A 25,985-nucleotide genomic window follows, 5' to 3' on the forward strand; every position below is an offset into this window, starting at 1 on the left:
CATTTACGTACATACACAGATCCTGTATATATATTTTGTCACAAACTTCCACAGCTGAGAAGAAATAACGACATTAACAATTAGGCTAGAAAAATGTTACTTATAACCCTAAGAACAGAAACATATCGCTCTAACTGGCATGTTATCGCACTAGCGACATTTGTTATCGGCGTAGTGAAGTGGTAGGCGGGATGTTTGCCTTCTCAGCATTGCTCCCGTGGACTTAATACACTCTGCTGTGAGGTTATACCTCATGGGGTATTAAAAATAATGTCCGTTACAAATCGGAGGAACCTGCAATATCTCGTATTTACGACCGCAGATTTTTCCTCATTGCTTTGTTGGTAATAATACTATTCCAGATATTTTTGATCTCATTATTATTTTCAAAAACAAGTTAAAAGGCATGTGGTATAACAAATCCATTTAAAATAAGTATACTATTTTGTTATTTCATGCTGGTTTGCGAGACAAAGAAAAACATATAATACATCTTTTTTGCCGAGCAGTTTACAATTTAAAAATACAATTTGAGATTTCTCTCATGTATCTTTCTTTATATTACAAAATTTATAGGAATTCTTAATTTTCGAGTCTTATGAGTATTTATATGTATAATGTGAGATTGATACGGCATTCGATACACCCACGTCACACTTCGATCCATCTTGGCTTCTCAAAATACTTTGAAATTAACTTAATAGAACAGTGATGAAGTGGTGGCCTGCATGACAGGAACTATGTGTCGTATAGTGAACTAAAGTAAGAAGTCAAGATCTAATGTAAATGTAAGCAGACTTAACGGCCGAATACTCAAAAGCTTCGCAGATTTGTGCATAGCTAAAATTATTTAACGGCCGAATACTCAAAAGCTTCGCAGATTTGTGCATAGCTAAAATTATTTTTTGTTGAGAATCGTATCTCAAGTGATGGGAATATTCAAACGTTAAATAAGTTATTATTTTGGCTGCTCAGCAAAGAACCATTTTAACTATAACCAAATAGAGGAAAGTGTGTTTTAGATACCAAGTAAAAAAAAACACAATTTAAAAACACCGCTATTTGGACAGTGAACGTCACAGCATAAGGCCCTTCACGGTTTGGAGAAGTTTTTTACACTCTCGTAATTTGTTTACTCATGTGGGCACCTAAGGACGCAGTGTCGGGTGACCGCGTCGTGTTCCCAGTAACAATTTTGTGAACCCAGCGGTTTTTATGCCACTGCACTTTCGCTGCATTTCGTAAGGAAATAATTTTTGGTGACCTTGTGTGACATTAAAACCATAACAAACATTTCTCAGGAATCACCCTATATATTATTGAAAACACGTTGAAAACCGTTCAAAAATACGTCCCTTATTTTTTGAGTATATCGCGTTCGTACAGACGCGTCAGGGGAAATTCTTTTTATAATATTAAGGATTATTAAAATGGTACTCATTTACATAAATAAACGAGAAGTCATTTTATGTAAATTATTGACTGTAAGACAATGCCACAAAATGGCTACCTGACTGCACACACTAATTTGCAATGAGTATACATTTTGTATAACTATCTGAAATGAATTTCACACTATTGTGACCTCAGGAAGTTATTGATATCGACAGCCATTTTCCCGTCTTTATTGATGACATAATACTTGCTATTATAATTAGTAGCATAATATGAACTTTAAATTATTTTTTTCGGAAATCTTATATAATATAGAAATACCTTAGATATGTAAAACAAAGGAGCATGCAAATAAATTTATGTCTATATTTTGCCAGCCTTCTGGGTACGCTAGCGCAGGTAAACGTCTTTTGTATTTTTATTTTTAGATTTACCTATCTGTTTGTCTTTATTTTCAATACATATAAGTTTCTTTTTAATATATAAATTTACTGCTTTTATTCTTTAATTTGTACCTTTTTAAATATTATTATTAAGGACTAATTCGCGTCATAAAGACCTCCCATCATCATTTTTCTTTAAAATCTCCTACGTACAGACATACCTAACCTACTTACAATTTTATTACACATATATTTATTTTTAGAGGTTATTAAAAATACTGCACCACCATTACTACAACAAATATAATGAGAATTGAAAACACTTACCAAATACCAGTTTCTAAAACTAAATCCACCGTCTCTGGCAACTCTAACCGGAATCCTGTAGAACAGAGAAATTACCTATCAATTAAGTAGTCTGTTTAAAATAACTTTAAAGGCAAGAGAAAACTGAATGCCGGCTCCATACTATCGCGGGAAATTTCGCCGTACTATTTATTCGTACGGATTTGCTCATATAAACTACGGAAAGTTAATGCATTCGCGTCGCCATTGTGCGTAGTGCGACTTTGCTCTTGCCATCGAATATCGCGAATTGATTCTAAGTGAGACACAGCTAACCAATTACAGTGCGCCATTGTGACGCATCGACCACCACACAGCAATGTGATTGGTTCGCTGAATCTTACTTTGAATTGATTCGAAGTGCGGTTTTGCATTTCTCTACTCACTGTCGAATCGATGATTCGAAGTGAGATTCAGCGAACCAATCACATAGCGGTGTGGTTGTCGTTGCGTCATAATGTTCGGTGATAGTGTGTACTAGCAGCCGACATTACTCATTCGCTTACTGTGTGCGACTTTGCAATTTACATCTCACCATAGAGTTGATTCACACTGAGACACAGCTAACCAATCGTGACGCACCATTGTGACGCAACGCAACCACACAGCAATGTGATTGGTTCGCTGAGTCTCACTGTCGAATCGATTCGATAGTGAAAAGTAAAATGCAAACCCGCACTTCGCCCTCTGATAGATGTTTGTACTCACCATCAGCTATTATCCTTTGTATGATGCTAGCCATGTCCTTGACTTCTGCCGCGTAGAAGTTTTCTCCTGTGTACGGCGCTATTCCTAAATCTGTAATGCTGGTGTTAAGAAAATATATCTCATTTACTTTAAGCACAATATTGGATATTGAATCTAGCTCTTTCTCTCTCTAAATCTCAGGTATTCACGGTAGTATATAAAAAAATACCCTAAATTTGATACGTCGTGTCAAACGTTGACCCTCTTTGAGGAGAGAGGATATAGAGTGGTCACGCCTTACCATTTGACATAGCAAATATGTTGACGTGTGTAGTTACTCTTATACGGCTAACCGGATTTTCATGAAAAATAAAATATATAAAAGCGGTGGTGGTGTAAAGACGTCTTAAGACATTTGCTATGTAAAATGGTAAGGCGCCACCACTCCATAACCTCCCTCCTCAAGAGGGTCAATATTTGTTGTAAAACCAAGAGCTACGAGTAGTCATCACAACGCTCGCACGTCGTCTTTTCGGCAAATTGCCAATTCAACAATTTGCCGACGAGTTTTTAATACAAGCTGTTTTACCGACAATATGCTACCATATTGTCGGCTAGGGTAAGGTGGTACCTTTATTGACATTATGACAATGAAGATCCTCCGTCATGTAAAATAGAAGATGATATAAAAGGATACAAGTCAACATGTCGTGCAGGGACTGCGGGTGGTCGGGCGGCGGGGGCGGCGGGGGCGCCTGCGCCCGCGGCGGCGTCACCGCACGCAGTGTGTACGCCCGCACGTACTCCTTGCGGAGGTCGTGGAAGCGCGCGTAGTATGTGGGCAGTGGCAGCTCCTTGCTGCACGCTTCTGGGTGGAGACATTGTCTGGAATAAAAATGATCAAGATGTTAATCATCATCAGCCATTAAACGCTGGGGCACATCACATGCCTTCCTTATGGATTGATAAGTAGTATGGGGCCCAGCGTTTGTGGGGTACAGGAGGTTCCGCGTCCTCCACTTCTCCCTGTTATGTAACAGGCAATAAGAAGAGTTTTCAATTATCTCTGCCATACCCTACCGAAGGCACCTTCATTCTTTTCAGCAAAATGTCATATCATTTTTGTAGGAAAAAATGTTACTGAAGGAAGAACACGTAACACAGTTACTATCATCCATACGCTGACTCTTTTTCCCATATCGTGTACGCATCGTGTTAAAAAAAGAGAGAACGTGTGGACGTGTACGTGTTTTATGTTTCATAGTAGCCCCCAGCTCGGACCTCGCTACGGCAACCGCTTGTAAAACAATGTTTCATGTATAGTGCATTGTGGTAATTTCGAAAAAAAAAAAATCTACTAATCTGAGCGATATTTCCTTGTTGCCAACATTAATCTAGCCGCCATCTTGCATTATGGACGTGAGGCATTAGTATCAAGAATAGCAGTAGCATGAAGTTTTCAAGTTCAAGTGATTTTCGCGCCATTTTTGTTTATTTTCATATCACCAAGATAGTTCGTAATTTCCCCTACACGAAAAAATATGATTCGAAATTTTAAATGCTTGATTTGAAGAACCTCATAACATGTTTAATATTCTAAAACAATTAGTAATACATAATTTTATTGAGTACACAGAGGTAAAACGATAATGACTGTAAATATAAAATAACTTCGATTAATTAAACGAAACATAGACCTCTAGTCATTTCTTAGAAATTCCTGTCGGAATTACCAATACACCTTATAATTCTTGAACATTTTCATGTTTGATTTGAAGGTATTGATAAATGCCCTTGCACCTCTGTGATATATGAGCGCATTTTAATACAATGGCTCACCTTCAGGTTTCCAATGAGCTGAAGATTAAAAAAAATACATTTACGATTCAAGAATTCAGTCAAAGCATTACAAAGGATCGACCTAACCTTCATTTGCACAAAGATTGGTATCAACGCTTCCTTTTTGAAAAATGTTTAGACGAACAATATGTTTGTGTTGTTATTCTATTGGGGCAGGTTATTGTGGGTTATTGGTATTTAGACGCAGATCGCTGGTCGATAGTGGCGATAGCAACTCGTGCGCATCCGGCGTTAATGCGGCACGTGTCCATTCACACACTATTCACGGTTTTAACTTTGAACTTTACTTCAAACCCCGATTTAATGTGTATTTGTGAACTTTTATATGTACCTAAAGTGTTATTATTATAAACCCAAATATACCCCCAAACCCCTTATTCGATACACTACAAAAAGCATCAGCTAGTGGCTCACGCCATTATTTTATTATAACATTAACTACCTACCTACCTACTATATATACATTAACTACCTACTATTACCAGTGAGTGACATATTTCTGTATTTTGGTACGCAAAGAATTCACACACTAAAAAACTATTTTAAGTTATTGTGTATAGGTACATTACGCACAGATCTAAATAGCGTTTTCTATATTTTCTTTTTATCGTCACGAACCGTGCAATGGACACGCGCAACCATTAATTCGCTCATACAACTACGTTTTAGGGCACATATGAAAATGAGCAGGCCGTATTATTTCCCGTAGCGCCGGATCAGAGTTCACATTCATACTGATTTCAATTCGGTGATCTTCCTGTCATTATTCCTTATCAGGGTTCCGATTTTAATACGCGTATTATGGTACGAACTTTTGAAGAATATAATTTTAGTATTACTGATGTAATATAGATTTAAATAGGTTCAGTTGTTGGCCGCGACAAAATAAGTTATAACTACTTTATGATACAATGTGCAAAACTTGATATAAAATCAAGTTTTGCACATTGTAACTAAGCTAAGCACTCACCCATATAATATAGATTGGAAGATTGGAATTACGCCAGAAATTTTAAATAACACAGGGCGATAACGCTCAGTTTCCGCCCGGACATATAACCATTTCTGCTCCGAGCCCTTTTACAGACACACTTTTAACAGGCTACGAGTACATGCTATGCTTTTTGTAGTTGTATTACACTATTAAGATTTTTTATTTCTTTCCTTATCATATTGTAGTTTGTTATACGATAAAACAAATTTATAAAGCACATCAACCTACACAAATTCATTACGAACTCGCCGCTATTACCGCGCCATAGAAGTTCATGCAGAGTAACTTGATGTGCTGTTGACTGTACATTAAAATAATGATATCACTTGGAACTTCCCCAAAGAACTATTAAATATGTCAACATCTGGTTTCTGACATGGAATTCAGATTGTACCTTTATGTGTGACATATTTGGAGCTCTGTGTGGAAGGTTGAAGCTTGTTTACCTGAGCGGGGGCTGTCCGTCCGTGACCAGCCTGAAGAGAGGTGAATGTGGCTCCACCTGCAGTGAGCGCACGAACTCATCGAACTGAAACGAGGAAAATAAAGTGTTAGTTATAAATAACTAGTTCATCAGTAGTTTTTGTACTTTTGTTACCCGGTCAAGTCTTCCGTGTTTTTCATACATTTCATCCCTAAGGAGGCCTTTAGGGAATAATTTTGGAACAAAAATTCCTACTGATATTATGAATGCGAAAGTTTGTGAGGATGTATTGTGTGTGTACCTACGTTTGTTACTCTTTCACGAGAAATCTACTGGACGGATTGTTATGAAATTTGGTACACGGGTATAATATAACCTAGAATGACATATAGAGTTCTTTTTATCCCGAAATTTCCATGGGAGCGAACTCCCATCTAGTAAAATACATATAATGCCACATTGATCAAACAACAAACTGATCAATTAAAGTGTCATTATTATGTTTGGTACACCCAATCAAGCCAACAATTTGTTTGTGGTAACATTTCTAAATATGATGGAGGTACAAAATAGGAGTAGTTCTTTATTATATCGTGGAGGATATTACAGCCTTGGTCTCGATGCATCTTGGTCAATATTGGAAATAATTAGTTAGCTAATTACGTATAATTTACTATGCTATAAAGAATACTTTATTTTATGATGTAAATGTCCAATCAAAAGGAAAACATTCTTTTTTTTTTTTTACAACAATAAACGTAATCTTTTATTCCATACGCGCGGCTGTGTCTCGAGCCTAGTGCGCGGAATGTTGGCTTCTACTGATGCTGATTCAGAGGCCTGAAATACAGGTTTAACCTGGTTTAGGCCTTAGGCTAAGTCCACCCCCCTATATAATAAAATACACTGCAAGCAGTGTGTGTATGTGTGTGATGTGTTGTGGAAAATAAATCACGTTTTTTTCACTTGTCCCGATGTTTTTTGTCTAATCAAATCCCTACTTCCTCTTGTCCGACAGAGTTAAAATTTTCCACGTCACAGTTTACATAACAATCAATTTTGTGATAAGCATGATGATGCACCCAGGATCAACACCCAACAAGGGAGCTCCTCAAATTACATACTTACAAAATTTAAATTACTACACTGACATATTTTTTGTCACGCGTTAAATACAGCAAGATCTCCCTGATGACATTAAAAAGTTATGGGAAAAACGACATTTTTGTAAAAAAAACTTGACTCTATTTTCTTTCAAATTGGTGAAGCAGCAACCGTGTTTTGCTTGTTGATGCACAAGTCAAAATCATCTTTCATGCTATTTAAGACTGGTCATTGTTAAAATACTTGTGTCCTATTCTAGTGCTGCCCTCTGGCGCGATAACACCGCTCTATTCTAATTGTACAGCGACAAATAGGTACTACACATTCCATATTTGGTATTTCCTATCCTCTAAACCATGTTTTGTCTCGTTCCGTCTATGCGACAAAACATACTTTAGCATGTATTGCAGGTATTATGGTTTATCTTTTTTTTATGAAAAAGAAAAACAGGTTTGTCTAAATCATCTGTACCATGTCATCTTTGATTCCAATGTTCAAATTGCACTTGCGAGATCTATTCGATTGTAAATGTCAATCCATATCCCTTTTGACCATTTATTTAATTTACTGATGTTGCAAGCAGCCACAGGTTGAAGCATGAGTGGTCAAACTGGTTATGTACCTGCCTATGTGTACCTTTTAGCCCAGCCAGATTTCGGCGACATACAACTTTTATTAATGTACAATACCCGAAGCTGATTCTATAGAAAATGATTAATATGTTTTAGCTGGTGCACGCTAATTGCATGAAAGGCTTTTTGATTGGCGGAAATTTTCTTCGAGTCGAAAGTATTTTTTTTATTATCTTCTTTATTAGAAGTTATGGGAAGAAGTATGGTTTCGGGAAAACTCGGGATTATAATTTCCCTATAGCCATCCTCATATAAATAGGTCTGTCTAATAACATTAATCAATCAGGTCAGGATAGACCAGAATCTGTTGGTTTCATTTTTTAGCGCGTTCAAAGTCAAACAAACTCTTCACTAGTCTATGGTCGCGAATTCGTACGTGTGTAATTTCGTTTTAATGATTTTTTGTAATGTTTTCTTAGGGTATAACAAAAATATGAAATATGTGTGTCTGTTCGTACAGATTGATATGCATGTCTGTTCGCAAAAGCAGAAGGACGCAGCCTCCCAAAGTGTGTCGCGTCTTGCGGGACCGAGGCCGTCGAACCCGCGGGAAACAGTTAGCAAACGGGTTAACATCACCACTTAGCACTTAGGGTTAGCACGAGCTCTTGCGAGAACGACATCTTATCGACAAAGACAAAATGTATATGGTAATTATTTCTTTTACGGACGATTGAAACGCTGACTATTTTTAGTTATAATATTTGTAGATTGCGACTCGTATTCGCAAAAATTCGTGCTAACCACAGATAACTTGACGTGTTGAAGACCGGGAGCGACGACTACGTTTTCAGAATTTTATTGTGAGATCTACAGTTCGATATTAACAGCGTAAGGTAAGTGTGTGCTAAAATGACCATCTGATGGTCAGACATACAGTTTAGGTGCCAGTCTGTAATTGTAAACAAAATGCAACATTGTACATACAGAAATGAATTTCACCTTGGTTATAATTACATACCCAACATTGCCTGTGTTAACTTTTTATTCCGTGTGGAAGACCGGCCGATAGGATGTGCAAATAAACGGTCGTATGTTTAAATTATTGATTGTAAACAATGTAGACGTAAAGTAGCAAAAAGTGGACAAGTAGGTATATATCTGTATGTGTAGAAGATTCATATAAAAACGTATCCAAGAATAGACTTGTAAATTATATTACCCAAGTTGCATGATAATGCTGTTGCTATTTTATAAAATTAAAAAAGCGTGCAAACATATTTTCATTTATTGAAAGTGATATGTACAGTTTTAGAAAAATCAATACGGAATTATGCAGTGTTTTAATTAATTACCTATTAATTGCATAAAATAATCTGTCATTCATGCACTTTCACTTCAGAAATTAGAGTTAGAGGAAACCTCACGTATAGGAACGAAACCTCAAGCTCAATTTTGAAACAAAATGGCATAGTTTCGTTGGATAATCTTCTCGGCCGTTAAAAACATATTTTTGATCTTATGATGAGGTGACGGTGAGACTCCACGCCTAACATAACAACTTCGCAAAATACGCGTGTGTGGATCGTACGAATTCCTAACAGTTATATAGCAATGGCGTCATATTTATAATACCACTGCCACTATAAGAAATTCTTTCACATGGATGAAAACACCGAGAGCAACTAGAGCATTCGTGGCAGCGTTCGTGTCCGTGACATAGCAGACTTGACACCAGGAGTGTCGCTTTCACTGGTACGGCCACGTCGTGTAGAAACCAGCAAATTGCATAGGAGAAAAAATGTATGGTTATATCGCTTCCGCCCAGTCCTGGCAGAAGGAGCAAACCCAAGAAGTGCTTGCTTGATGTCGTCGAGGATGATATGACAATGGTCTGATAAATAGGGACGCCGATATTCGTGTGAAGTGGAGGAGACACCCTGACCCGACGTTCTATGGGAACGGAAGGAACTAGAAAAACCCTCAGAAGAGAGAGAGAGACACCATGCACCTGGCTCACGGCTCCGACGTGACGTACTACTTCTATAGAGTAAGTACGTGATTTGTTGTTAATTTTGGTTATTCTCACTTGAATATGTCAACGCGAGCACACTATAGAATAAGTAATAAAATTCAAGTTTGTTATGTTTCCTCATAGATCAACAAAAAGAAGTTCTGACTGCCAATTGCTGACTTTGCTAAAAGATTATGTTTATATTTTTACGTACTTTTCTTGTTAGTAAACGACGGGTTTAATTAGGTACATTTCTTATACATTGTTTGGAAAAAGTTTACCAGTAAAGTACATGCTTAAGCTGTGGTAACATCGCGTTAGTTCTCTTTAGGAATGATATTGTTGCCTTTCAGCTAAGGTGTAGTATAGAGTATAGAGGGTTAGTATAGAGCTTCTTCTTCTCCATTTTGCATTATTTTCAGTAACCTTAACTTATCTGATCCCTATCGTTCTGTCCCGGCTTCGCTCGGGTAAAAACGTAATAAACAACACACCTAAACCTTCCTTACGAATCACACTGGTGAAAACCGCATGAAATACGTGCAGTAGTTTTTGAGTTTATCACGAACAGACAGACAGACAGACGCGGCAGAAGACTTTGTTTTATAATTTGTAAGGATGTAAGGACTGGAACGCATACAAAAGCAGCTATGAGACCTTCTGTACGAAGGTCGAAGGGTTACGATTACGAGTGATTTTCCAAGATACAGATCTACACGTGAGATACCTTAATAGACGCATAAACTGTTTAGATCTACAGATATACATGATGGGAATGCCCAGAAACTAGTTGACATTGACCAAAGGTGACATCTACACGCATTTATTTTGATTTTGATTCCTTGTTTTTATACAAGCATTTATTGCTTGTAATGTAACTTAAAATTGGCTATTTTCTAACTAGTAAAGTCAAAAACTTTTTTGTAATGTCGAAAACAAAGATATGAAGCCAAAAAGCTTTGCATACATCATATATTTTAATCAGAGTATAGTACCTAAATCCCGTAATTAATAAAAGTGACGATAGTGATAATTAATTATACACTTAGTCTGTTTTGTTTTTATTTAAATACCTTAAGCATTTTGTTTTTACCCAGACAAATTAAGTCAATTGAGATTCCATAAATATTTTTATCCTATTATGGTTATAGGTCATTGTGAGAAAGACAGATTTTGTGAAATACATTGGGGGAAGACACTTTAATTTACACCGAGGGACATTTTGGTTGGACATAAACCAAAAAAATCATCACATTTGCGATCTCTGATCATTTACCCGGTTTCTTCCTTAGCCATTGAGCGTCGAAGCCCATACATCATATTTGCGATTATTTTATAGAATTTGCCGCCAAAATCCAGCGCCACAGTTGCTGATAAAAACAATGGCCGTTCTATATTGATAGACTGACATTTCAAATATTGCTTGGACTTTCAGGACGCGATTTGTCAAAATCAAAATTAAATCATTTATTCAGTAATTAGTATACACGTACGTAATGTATGTACTCACCTGCAGTACAACTACCTCCAAAGGCTGCCCTGTCTGGAGCTCCTCGGACGGCCTCCTCGTGGGCCTCACTGCATATTCTCTCTCGCCTATTATCTGTAATAAACGTCAAAATATTGTTATTTTTTAAACAAAATGGCGCCAGGGTATGGCGAGGTTGGGCCATTCGGCCAATAATACATTAGGGACAAATTACACTGATTAGTTAGCTACAATCAATCAATCATTTATTTCCCATTCAAAATTTATGGTAAAAGTACATTATAAAGATCTCTATGTCCTACCTACCACTAGGTTTTATACTGACAGTAGTCGAAAGTAAGTTTGAGGATTGTGTTATGGAATAATGATTTAACGATACAATATTTCATGATTAACTTAAGTACTTAAGTAAGTAGGTACATTACATATAGATAAATAAAAATAAAGGCTTGATGTCGTAAGGGATGATGCGAGCCAAAGTCTGACAACCAGGGATGTCCACGACGACCGTGCGAAGTGCAGACGTAAAAGTAGGAAAAGGACGGCCAGGGCAGATATACCGACGCTCAGAAGAGATATAGATAAGACAGCATATCATCTATTCTTGCAAATTCGGTGGACTAAGTATACTAACTAATAAAATGTACGTACTTATAGCAATTCAACATAAGTTTTTATCTATAGGTACATTAGTTATTCATATAATTTACATTAACAAAACCTTCGTTTAGTGAAACTGAGAAATAAATTATACCCTTCAATGTAAAAGAAATCGCATTACGTGTATAATTTTATTATTTTGTAGCTTAGGTACAAGATATCCTTCTATCAGTTGAAAAACCTAGTTATCTAAAAAAACAACAACAAATCATATCTATATTTTTTTCAGTATATTTGTTGTTATAGCGGCAACATCATCTGTGAAAACTTCAACTGTTTACGGTTCATGAGATACTTACTGATCACAAATGGACAGACGGACGGACGGACAGCAGAGGCTTAGTAATAGGGTTTCGAGTACGGAACCCTAAAAAAATATTTTGTATTGTATGTATGTGTTGGCCTAAATGACGCGTTTGCGGGTAGGACCACACAATATTACAAATTTAACCTGTAAGTATAATGATCATAATCATTTAGCACATGATGCGTCCATTTGGGTTAAAAGCCTTTGATCGTTTTGTCATAACTCTGATTGATTGGTCAATTATCTTAATAGCTTATCAGAAATAGGTAACTGTCGTATTGTGTATTAACGCCTATGTATATGATATTTTCCTCTGATTAAAAATGTATGTTAACTTTAAAGTACTTAACAATTTCTCAAAAAAAATGCCTCAAAATATAATATCAGCAATCTATACAACTTAATAACAAAAATTCACATACCTACACAAAACAAAAACGGCATAAATTGAAGTAGAAGTTAGATTTTTAAAATCTAACTACTACAAAGAATTAAAATAAAAGCAAAGACACCTATGCGTCTTCGCGCTTCGAGTTTCGCGCATGCGTAAGTCCCACGAATAGAGAAGTTGACAGCTTAAACTCTGTTGTCATTGTCAATCATAAACAATACGCGACATCAGTCAAAGGTCAATTACGTAAACGGCGATTATCCGAAGAATATTAACGTTGCAACTCTAATTGGCAATCAAATAACTTCACATGTTGGTTGGTACGTTTTATGACAACTATGAAAAGAGCTATTGCGCACATGAAGCGGGTTCTCAACACTGGACGCCATAGAAAACCGGTTACATTAAAAATAAGTTTTCTTTGTAACGTGTTACGTGAAAGCTGATTTAATTTTCGTGTTAAGCGTGGATTTTTCCGTTTATATCCGTTCTTAGTTTACTAACATATCTATTTCCTATTTTGACCATGCAAATTATGTCTAATATGGTGTTAAAATATGTACCTAACTACCCTAGTAATACTAAACAAATGGTTCATACACTCATCTCTAAGATAATGATCATCATCAGGTTTGGAGGTCAGCATACGGAAACCCTCGCGGCTTTGGGCCGCTATTTTCAGTTGGTTTTACGTTCAATAAGATAATAATATGTTTATAAAAATATCCTATATTGCAACAGATTCAGAATAAATAATTTTAGACTGTTGTGAAGCAAATCTGCAATCTTCAATTATTAATCATAATCATAGACAAAACATAGGTAGGTAGCTTTGTCTAAAAATCATACAGAAGTTAAATGTTTCTAATTTCAAACTGGGACGGCCGACCCCACGCCAATCACAATGCAGGACGATAACCTATATTTCTTTTCTACCAATCAACAACTTGGACTGTTTGTAAACAATAACACGAATGAGATTTAAAATGGCGGCGGGCGGGATAAAGGCGCCATTAAAATTGGAATGTTGCTGTAAAAGTGTGAAAATTGATTGAAAAGTTAAGTACATTACAATTTTCGTTTTTATTATTATCAAGAAGGTAATAAAATTATTCAATGAAAACGATGGATATATCACAGTGAAAAAAAAAAAAGAATTAAGTAAATACTTTTAAATCAAGTTGATCAATTTTAGAGATTTATTTTGTCTCAGTGTCCAAAGTTAAGAATGTAAATTTTGCAGGTGGGTATAATATAGCATATTAAACTAAATAATTGCGAAGCAAAATTGTAAAAACGACGTTGACAAAAGTCGTTTACGAGTGGCTTCGCAACTAGCTAACGTCGCTTTTCTGTCGTCGCTGACATTTGACCGAAGCATGCGCAATGCGTGTCGCGACCCAGCTCGCGCTTTACATACAATGAAAAAATATGTAGGTACCATGAACAGAAAATATTGAAGCCGAATTGAATTTTCTTGTAATTGTCGCCGTGTTTTTTATATTATACTTAGTTATATGTATACTTTGGAATGTATACACAGACATTATTCTTCATCTGAATCTTTTCCAGGATATGTGGTGCAAAATGACTTTCATCGTGTACTAAATCGGGGGTGACCTGAAATGGTATCAGTCAATGTACGTACTTGAATAAGTACCTACTCAAAGGATATAGGTATCTAATTTTTTCAAATTCTTGAACAATTGAATGCATTTAGCATTAACTTCATATAAAACATCGAAGACAAAACAGAAACTCAAACTTATAAAATTTGATAAAACAAATAGGTAAAAAATACCACACGAGCTACGAAATATGAATAGAATTCCCATCAAGATCAACTAGTAGTAGATAACAGAGAAATATGTTTATTCATACGGTTGGGAAAGTTGAACAACCTGCTACGGTCAGACATAGTGTAGTGCAATGGCAACAGTGTAGCAGCTTACGCGACGTCTTGGGTGTGGGACTAAACTGGACTGAATGCTACACGACGCGATTTAAGGACTTGCGGCGTGTTATTATAATGTATTTGCTCCTAGGCTACTAGTAAACATGTCAAAACACTGCCTTTAACAATAATAATATAACAAAATTGATGTTAACCAACCAACCTAATACCAACTTCATCTCATCACATTTCCCACTTATATTATACAGGCGAAAGTTTGTATGTTTGTTACATCTTCACGCTCAAACAGCTGGGCTAATTTATATAATAATTTTGGTATTAAGGTAGCTGATAACTTGGATTTAACACTTTTAACCTGGAAGTACGCGATTCCCGTGGGATTTGGTTAAACAGTCTCATTGTCAATGGCTCAAGATTGTCAAATAGCTCAATATTGTACGGTATTCTCAAATGTTGGCTGGAAGGGCTATACTCGTATATCGTTGTATTATTTTGTACTGTTTTTGTTTTATGGACAATAAAGATATTTGTATTATATTGCAGGTAAATTTCACTTAAATATATAAAATAATTATTTCAAACAAAATCCTACCTTGCTACCTATGTATTGCTACCTTTTGGCTATAAGTAAACAAATAGGTAAAGGTGACATTTTTTTTTGTTTTGTGCTATTTCGCGACGTGCTTGACTACTCAACCGAATTATCATGATTAAGCATACAATTCGATACAACTTAATCAAATACATACATTCGAAATAAAGGTAGGTACAATATTATATAGAAAATACTGTTCCCGAGATTTAAATTAACGCGAAAGAAGCCGCAGGCAAGTTAGCTAATCATCTTGGATTTATCTTACATTACAAAAGCAGTTATAATAAAAATAAAAGCATGATTAACATCTCTTAATTGGTGCTATTCGTTAGACTTTATTCGTAATGACTGGGCAGCCACAAACTGTGACGACAAAGTGACTGCAACACGCGGACTTGCTGTGACACGGTTGCATAACGACCACTAACGTCAACCACATGGAACTCTGTTATTCTCATATTCGTTTTTTTATTATTATTTATTTTTAGACATCAACATGATTATTTTATACAATTTGCTTAGATTGCTTAAGCCAGGTATTTTAAGCATGATACGTTATCTAGAATACAGTATTAAAAATCAAACAGTTACTCCTAGGTTTTTTGCAAATTCTATTTTGAAATACTACATCCTCGCGGCGTGTGGTTCCGGCCCTAGAATAAGGCCACTCTATATCCTCCCGTGGATGTGATGACAAAGGAACACAAAGCCTTAACAGCTGATAGGCAACAATAGCATTCCCAAAGAGGGTTGACGCCAGGCCGGTTAAATAATAATATAAATAAAATCGTAAAATCGTAGCCAAATCTTCCAAATTAAATAGCATTTTTTAACCTAAAACCTGGGCGTTAGGGCGTCACAGCTCCGAATGCAACCGGGACACGCGAAGGTGAGAGAGAGATTTATACTACGTCTTATGTTACAAGATAATGTATCACATCAACCATAAATTAGAACGAAAGCTAAGTAGAATGCTGGTTTTTCCTTGCGGTAAATAAATGCTTTCATACAAACAACGCATTGTACCCTAAATACATACATAAAAGCAACAAAAAACATTCGAATGCAGAAACCGGTCTATTCATGCTGTCAACAGAACATGAACCTGTCCAAATTAACATCAAATTTGGCCTCTATCACCGCCGCGTAGAGTTGACTTTATACTATACAAAATATCGCGTGACAGGTGCCTCATCAAGACACTTCACTATTATTTTTAAAATGACAGCTATTATTGTATACTTGACGCTCCAGTACATGTCATTATTTACTATAGTCCGCTTCACGAATAAAATCCCTAAACGCGACGACATCAATAACGTGTCCAACCGGTTACCGGTAGCACATATTGCAACGGGACATCTTACGTTGAGCGGACTGTACCGTAGTTGCACACGACTACTTAAAAGATCCTCCGACGCTCAATGGCGAAGGAAATAACCGAAAAATCCGTAAGATTGAATTGAGAGACTCAAAAAGGCTTTCCGTAAGTAAGAGAATTTCTCTTTCTCTGAGCGTATTCCGGTTTCTTCCTCAGCCGTTGGGCTCAGAGCCAAGGATCCGCTAAGTCAGACATTCCTAAAATTCCTAATTGTAAGCCATCTCAGATATTAACGTCCAATACTGTTTAAGTGAGTTTCTTACGACATTTTTTCTCAGCACTGGTTGTTTCGAAATGCTAGTTAAGTTTCTAGCTTTGAGAAATGCTGTTTTTTTATGGCATGACCCCTTTATTCTTCTCAGGTCTGGACATTTTAACCCCAGACGCAAAAAGAGGGGTGTTATAAGTTTGACCGCTAGGTGTGTCTGTCTGTCTGTGTACGTATGAGCTATCATCAACAGTTGAACCGATTTGGATGAGTTTTTTTTTTAATATTTGATAGCTAATTTTTATACGGTGGTTCTTATGTTTGAGCAAAATCGGTTCAGCAGTTTTAAAGTTGTAGCGAAATGAGTATTGAAAGCCCCCGACTTTCTTTTTAAATTGTCTAACAAATAAACTTGTTTAAAAAAGTTTTAGGTTGCTGTTATTGCGGTTGTAGGAGACTGCTGCGCTCTGGATTGGTGTCAGATAGCACACAAAACAACCTTAAATTACATTCGTGTATGTACGACATTGAGGGAAAGTACTTTCCTTTCCTACAGTATTTCCTGTGCCTGTTTAAGTAACTAGTTTAAACTTTTAAAACTTTCTTGGAATTATCTCTTTTATCAATGTCCGTAACTTTCGTTTCAATATTGTTTGATAATCATTAAATAAACTGTCACATGTGCTTTCAATTTGTTACATTATATATCTATTTGTGTGGAAGTGTCTACGTTTGTTACACTTTCATGCAAAATCTACTGGACGGATTGTTATGAAATTTGATTTCGATCCACATGCCATTTAACCATTACACCACCACCGTTTCAAAAATAATAATCTAACCCGAAATCTGTTTATAGATACGTCTATTAAAATAACAGATTACAAAGTAAGTATAAATAGATCTTTTCTTTTACACCAAGCCATCAATTATTCGCAAGTAATAATTTTGCATACAATAAATACCTACCTACCTTGACTTCCTGGGTCGTCAGTCATCACATGAACAAACTGTTTAATTGCGCTAGCGCAGGTTAGATGTCAAGTCTGCCGAGCTAGCTATTAGGTAAGTTATTTTATGTGTTATTTACACAGACTTGACATTACACCACGTGTTAAATATATGGATGTTACAACCCTACCAATCTTTACACCTAAACACTAAACCTTCTTCAGAAAACATACATCTATTGGTGAGAACCGCATGAAAATTCGGTGCTATCAGATCTCCTATTTTGAATAAAATAATATTCTCTATTCAAACGAGTCGTACCTGACCCCAAAGAACTAGGAATATTTAAACTAATGCATTTAACTAATGCTATGCTAATATTGAACACAACATGCTATTAGTAAATAACGTACATCGTTTTGAAACGCTTGTGGATTTAAACAAATTGTACAAGAAACACAAAGCTGTTTGTCGAGGCAGTTCTAATGTATGTGATGTGTTTTCAGTTAGTTGGTAAATAGTACAGTTAAAATAGTATTGACTTCGACGAAAATAATAGTTTCTTTACCCCGTGTCACTACCGTTTTTATAAGAATTCCACAAGTCCTTACAGACGAACAGACAGTCGCGGCGGACTTTGTTTTTACAAAGTGCACTGCCGCGTCTGTCTGTTCGCTATAAAATTAAAAACCACCTTTTTCCCAAGCCAACGTTTTCACCAATAGATATTGGGTTCCTGAGGAAGCTTTGGGTGTATAATGTGTTGTGGCACGGGTCCCTAATATATAAAATCAATGTTTATGTCATACTTTTCCAGGTTATATTCAACCCGTGTAGTAAATTTCATAACAATCCATGTCCTACATTTTGCGTGAAAGAGTAAGTGAGTAAAGGTAAGGTAAGAGTAACATACATACATCCTCACAAACATTCACATTTATAATTAGTAATATAATACATAGAATAAAAAAAATGTCAACACACAAACACTTTTCGTCAATATTGAACATTTGAAATATCCGCAACAAGCTTCGTCAAAAATTTCATCTAATAAAAACCTATCAAATATTACTAATTATTATAATCGATTATCAAAAATAACCTCAACTAAATATAGAATGTGTTTATCTATTTACTATAGAGGTAGGCGCTATAGTATGGACAAAAACAGTATGATGTCACTATGACGCCAGTGTGGACCATTAGATAAATATAATGTTTGTAGTAACTTTTGCGAGGTATTCACACTCAGTTATGACGTTAATTGCAAATGATCAATCGATATTGACAGAGATAAATCGATTATATCGATTGATTATGGACACAGAATTGCAATATGTTGGGAAAATGTCAAAGATCGAGGCTCTTGTCCGCAGAAACGGAAAGATCTGAATTTTCAAGCGTCCAATGTCGCGAGCAAAAGCTATCATACGATTATTTACATAGCTCATCTTACAGTTTTAAAACCACTTATATTTTATGTTAGTCTAAGTACAAAAGTACGTGTATTTTTTGACCTTTGTGCCTTAGAAAAGTAAATATGATATCAAATAAAAGGGTTTTCACATTCTCTTACAGTGACCACATCAACATTAAATTCATTGCAAATTCGTCTTTATTACGTGACAATAGAGTTGTAAGGTAACTTATCATGTAGAAGACTAAAGTGTTTAGTAATGTCTTGGCAAACATTGTTATGTGAAGGGTGTAGAAAATACTATAATATTGGTATTTGCGTGTTCCAGTACTTGCTATGTATTGAGCATTGCTATTTCAACATACGAATCCTTACATATTATAAAACAAAGACCTCTGCCTCGATGTTTAAGTGTTGAAGTATGATTGTTAAGATAAGTTTAGGTACATAATTTACAAGCTATTCCCGCGTATATTTTGCACGGGAACAGTTACTTTTCCGGGATGAATGGTACCCTATCTCCTTTTGCATAGTTCAAATTAAATGTACGCAAAATTTCAAGAATATCGGTTCAGTAGATATAGAGCTTGAAGAGGTAACAAACAAAAAAACAAACATTTTTTTATAAATATAAATAAACTTAGTTACACATTTACAATATTAGCTAGGATATATATTTACCCGAGCGAAGCCGGGACGAGCCGCTAAACATAAAACTGCTCACATTCTCCCCTCTCCTCCTAACTAATATTATAAATGCGAAAGTAAGTTTGTTTATTTGTTACTTCTTCCCGCTCTATCTACTCAACCAATCTTCTTGAAATTTTGCATAGGTACGTCATGTGGTTTGGAGTATGAAGAAAGACATCACAGACACCTTTAATCCAGGAAAAATATTTTACGCGGGCAAAGCCGCGCGCTTTTGCGCGCTAGTTTAAAATAATTACGCGTTCTGATTCATATCAAAAATATTCAGATGTCAAAAGGAAAACATATAACGGGCAGTGGTTCTAATAGCTATAATTAATGCAAGCGAGACTGGTTTTCTGTTTACGTGTATTATTTTGTGGTTTAGGAACAAACCACGAACTGTACTAACTACCATAATGATTATCTGTTTTCCACTATTTTTAATGCAGCTATCCGAAATGAACGATGCTGCTATATTCTTACAATTGGGTGTTACTTATATAGTATAGGTTGCCCGCAAGTCCGCGCGCGGTAGCTTATGTTTGAATTCGGGTCATTATTACCTATATCTATTCTAAATTTCATCCAAATCGGCCCAGTGGTCTGGCTGTGAAAGTGTCAGAGAATGCGGACAGATTTTCAAATTTAAATTTATTAGTATGGAAATCCCATATAATACAGTATTGGTACATAGATTATATACACAGTATTGGTAAAGTAACATGCTAAAAATTATTTTGACTTGAAACATATTCTAATTGATTATACCTACTACGAAATATGTCGGATGCTACTTGGTTGAATAAAAACTATTGCACGTAACACAAATGAAAAACAACTAAAGTGCATATAGATTGCGAAACCCGTGCACTTTTTGTATGGAATTGTGGCTGTACAATTCCATACAAAAAATCGCAGGTGCGCACAGACCTTAAATCAACCTAATTTATATTTACGTACCTACTTCCCTTGCAGAAAATTATAAAATAAACATACAGTTTAAAAGATAATATAACTTAATTGTGTACTAGGGTGACATGAACGCACGGAGCCTTGTCGGGAGCGGAGGCCAAGCCTTGGCCCTGCATAATGACAAGCATTAAACATTCTAATTCCTTGGCGCGCTGCTACCCTGGTACTTCAACTCGCAATTAAATTGACAATGTATGCTTTATCGCGTTGGAAATTTATGTCTCTATAAATTATATTTACAGATTGGACGCAAATTAAAGTAATTTTAACCGTAGGTAAAAGTGAAGTAAAATTAAATATTTATTGTAGTGAAAACCGTTAGCTAATTAATTACTACATAGTTAGGATTAGAGATCTCACAAACACTTAATTTGGAATGGTCGAATTGCTCAATTAACTAATTTATGATGACATAATTTCCCCCTTACTAATAAAAATGTTATCCTCTGATTAGCCTCGGAATAGTTATACTTTGTATTGTCTCGTTCTTTCAATGTCCAATATTGAAAAGAGAGAGAGGGACAAAACGAAGATAGTCAATTCCGAGTCTAATCAGAGAACTAAATTTTAATTTATAAAGCGGCAAAAGAGTAAGACATGAAATAGAAAAAGCAAGTGCATCAGCACAGCAGACTTGTCCCATGGAAGGATCTTTTCCAGCATTAAGAAACAGTTACAAACACAAACGGCAAAAGAATCAATGTTAATATATTATGGATCTCATACTCGAATAAGCTTTGATTAGGGAACTTAACTTGATTCTATACCTATATATATAACACAACAAATAGAAGAACTTAGAGCTGCACAAACCATAATCTCCAGTGCTCCACGAAAATATTGCTCCCTACGTAAAAGTACCGACTAGAAAACGAATAGTAAAATGAATTAACCAATTTTGAAGTCATTATTTGAAATAAAAAATAGGAACTCTAACAGTAAACCAAAAATAAGTGTCGACTTTTGTCGACATCGTCGGTAAAAATAAAACAAGCATGGGGCTGGTACGTCGCGTGCTGATAAAGTAATATTAAAAAATTGAGTTTCACATGTGGATATATAGGTAGCCCTATATATCCACATGTGAAACTCAATTTTTTGGCTAATTCCAAGCAGATTTATCTAGTCGCTAGTTTATCTAACACTAAAATATGATATTGTATAAGAAAATGGTGAAACAAGCACATGATCCGTCAAATGCTTAAAAGGTTCTGTCTTCAAAAAAGTTTGACAACACATACGTAAAACATACGTGTAGTCGTCATGGAATTAGTAAGTACTGCGTACAAAGTACTTATTAAATCCATGGTAGTCGTATATTTTTAAACCTTTGACCCCGGATGAAAACTGTCAACTTTGCGTGCAGTGAAAGTGTGACCTTAAAAATGATTTTATTGTACTAAGTCTATGTTATGTAGTGCTTTATACGTAAATGCTTATAAAATAGTGAAACCACAGCGGCGAAAAGAAAATTGAGAACAAAAAATTCATTGTTAGAAAATGATTTATGTATATTGTGTTTTTATGACGTTTTTTGCGAAATAGCATTACAAGTGAATTACAAAACAATCTATTTTGTTTGAGAGAGAATTACTAAGTGGCATTAAATCCACCAAATGGTAACTCGTGTTGTCCAATAATGTTTAAATAAATAAATAAAATGAAAGTCATAAACGATGAGGTTTGCTTTTAAATTATTACTCATAATCATACGATTATTTGATACTACAATAGTATAAAAACACGTGTCACGTCTGAACGTTCACCATTATCGTAATTCAAGGGGCCAAAAATCGATCGAGTCGGAAATACATAAACAAAAGATAAAACTAACGGCATACATTGTGATTTGTGTATAACTAATTACACCTGCTACACGCTATCACCTAAGTCGGTCATATGCCGACGCGAATGCACGCGTTGTTTGTGTGAGTGCTTTTATTTACCACAATGAAAAGCCATCAATGTATGCCGAATCTACTAAATTTCTGCGAACGCCCGCGATAGTGTGGAGCCGGCATTACAATATCTATTTAATCTTAAGATTTTAGCGATAATTCCGGGTTCTTATTGTTTAAAGGCTTATGATTACCCTTTGTACCCATGGATAGATTAGCCTGGACGTAAAGACACATATTATGCTCTGTGGCTTATTGATATCCATATACTTCCATCCATGCTATCCATATTTATATATGGATAATTAATAGGGACCAACACTTTTTAAATGATTTTCTTTCGGCATTTCTTCTCAGCAGTGGTCGTTCCGAAATGCTAGTAGTTTGTAGCTTCGGTAAATATTATTTAATTTATATTATGACGTGAAAAAGTGCCTGTGAAGGCATGCATATTCATACTAAGATTATAAAAGTCTGTCTGTCTAGCCAAATAGGTATGTGATATATATTTATTTATGTGCGTGTGGTCTGAGGGCCCACTTCTTGAAATTCTATATAAAGTTATGCTTGAGATTTAGTGAACATTCCAAAGGAATTGTGAAAGTTGGAATTAGTATGTGATGTTATTTATTCAGTTATTCAATCGGTCTGTAGGCAGTCGTCAAAGTCGTAACATATGTCTTTAGGAGACTTAAATAAAATCTGACACCAGTAATTGACAAATCCAAAGAACGATTAAATTTTGTACACGAAATAAATCAGTCTGTTTGTGAGGTTTTCACAACTAAACTGCGGGACCGATTTTGATTAAATTTGTAATAGATATACAGAAGGTCAAACATGGACTACCGCAGGCGGAACTGCGGGCAATAATTAGTAATTGAATTAAAGTAATACGCCAAGGATTTCTTCAAGATAACTCCGCAAATCAAACCAATCTATAAAAAAGGTTTTATTTATCGATTAAGTATAAATAATTACACGTGGCCTTGTTTATTTTCACAAAGGATGAGCAATTAATAAGATCGTGATAATTACTTAAATTAAAAACTAAGTAAGTATTTATATATAATCGTCGTCCAGTCCAGAAACGTCTATCCTATCCTATAAAAGCGAAAGTATGTTTGTTATTCTTTCAAAATTTACTGGACCGATTGTTGTAACTTGGCGCACGGGTAGAATATAGCCTGGAATAACACTTAGGGTACTTTTTATTCCGAAATTCCCACGGGAGTAACAGTAAACGATATAGATATTAAATAATTCAGAAAAGTTGCCTGATGTGAGATGCATGGGCACACAGTTAGCACATATTATAAAACAACGTCCTCTGTCTCTCTGTCTGTACGCTTAAACTCAAAAACTACCTCAATATTTTTCATGCGATTTTCACCAATAGATTGTGTAATTCTTGAGAAAGGATTAGGTTTATAATGTATAATGTTTTTACCCGAGCAAAGCCGGGAGCAAGGCAAGGTAATTTGCTTTGCTGTTGGCTGTGTGTGTCCATAAATATTTATGTATATACGAGTAATGCAACCTTCACGGCTTCTTGTCAGATTTTTAATGATCATTTTAATATTGGCGGTAATCCCCCTAACATTTACGAGTATTTACAGACTAAACATCACCATTGATACAAAGATATATGTGCTGTAAATATTGTAATTTCGCGCGTACGATGACGCGGGCAAAAGCTAGTTGAGAGTAAGCTTGTTTAATGTCTACACGATGCTCACTGAGGTCAATTATAATTATACTTTAGATATAATTAACTGATAAAACGATAACCAGTAATTAATTATGAATATAATAACTCAATAAAAACAAGCTATATTAGCATTTCTATGTATTTTCACTTGAATAAACATATTTTTTGTCACCGCTTATTTTCTACGCTCCCGTGGGAATTTTACAATAAAAAGACGCATGGGTCTTTCTCCATTATCGTATCTATATATCAAAATTCATGAAACATATTCTAGTGACTTTCAAGAGAGAAAAACATCGCTGAAACAAAAGACATCAACGATCTAAAATGTAGGTACATCCTTCTGTCCCTACAAATTATTCGCGTTCGCAATATACACAAAAACTACTGCACAGATATTCATCCGGTATTTACCAATAGATATAATGTGATTCCTGAGCAAGTTTTAAGTGTATAATTTTTTGCTTTTATCCGAGCGAAGCCGTGACGGGCCGCTAGTAATATTATAAATGCGAAAGTTTGTGAGGATGTGTGTATGTATGTACAGGTTATTACTCTTTCACACAAAATTTACTTGACCGATTGTTATGAAATTTGGTACCCAGGTAGAAATAACCTGGAAAAACACATAGGGTACCTTTCTATCCCGAAATTCCCACGGGAGCGAAGCTCCGGGGCGCGGCTAGTGTTTTAAAAAGTAGGAAAGCACACTCTGGACGCCGAGGCTGAGGATGGAGCTGCGCTCAGATGAGCTAGATAATGTAGGCAGAGCTATTCAAACGAACTATGTGGTTGTGTCAGCAAATCTGTTAATTTGACAGTTCTTCAAAGCACACTATAATAAAATTGATCGACGACGATTGACGACCTTGGTGGCGCAGTGGTTAAAATGCTTGCCCCTGAAACGAGAGGTCCCGGGATCGATCCCCGGTCGGGTCATGATGGAAAATAATCTTTTTCTGATTGGCCCGGGTCTTGGATGTTTTATGTATTTGTTATAAACTATACTACCGTTGTGTTAGCATCCCATAACACAAGTCTCGAACTTACTTTGGGGCTAGCTCAATCTGTGCGATTTGTCCTAATAGGTATATTTATTTATTTAAAACCATATTTTACACTCCGACAGAAATCTCTAAAAAAAAATTAAACCTTAAAATTTCAAACGCGCAATCATTGAGGTACACACAACAAGTTGCATGCCCTGCATGAGCCTCTATGACACGGTAAGCGGCGAGCTTGCAATTAATTTGGGTAGGTTAGTGCGGTTGACTGTACATATATATATATATAATGCCCGGCAGTATTGCCAATTTGCTCCACAAGTCTATATAGAAAGTTTATAACTAATATTATAAATGAGTAAGTAATATTGTTTGTTAAACCCCTTTACGTTCTTTATATAGTCTTCTTGAAATTTTGCATATACACGATTAGAAGTATTGATTTCATCCCGGAAAAATAACTGTTCCTGTGGGAAACCCAACGCGGGGAAAGCCACGGGTAAAGGCTAGCATATAATATTTTCGAATTTGTACTGAAATCGTTGGCTTGATAGCGTAATGTAGTGTAGGTTAAAAAAAATTATGCTAATCTTAAATAAACTAAATGAAAAAATATAA

The 25,985-nt window shown here is 35.7% G+C and overlaps 1 protein-coding gene across 1 annotated transcript in view; it reads right to left on the reverse strand.

Moving 5' to 3' along the window:
* The window catches only part of fus (fusilli), a 55,909-nt gene that overhangs the window by 21,916 nt on the left and 8,008 nt on the right, over positions 1-25,985 (reverse strand). The window contains exons 2-6 of the mRNA XM_053762062.2: positions 11,289-11,381; positions 6,111-6,193; positions 3,508-3,695; positions 2,832-2,921; positions 2,106-2,160 (exon numbers count right to left, since the gene is read on the reverse strand). Coding sequence (XP_053618037.1) covers positions 2,106-2,160; positions 2,832-2,921; positions 3,508-3,695; positions 6,111-6,193; positions 11,289-11,381 — 509 coding nt within the window. The remainder of the gene's footprint in view (positions 1-2,105; positions 2,161-2,831; positions 2,922-3,507; positions 3,696-6,110; positions 6,194-11,288; positions 11,382-25,985) is intronic.

Source organism: Plodia interpunctella, chromosome 22, assembly GCF_027563975.2.
Source record: "Plodia interpunctella isolate USDA-ARS_2022_Savannah chromosome 22, ilPloInte3.2, whole genome shotgun sequence".
NCBI lineage: Eukaryota > Metazoa > Arthropoda > Insecta > Lepidoptera > Pyralidae > Plodia > Plodia interpunctella.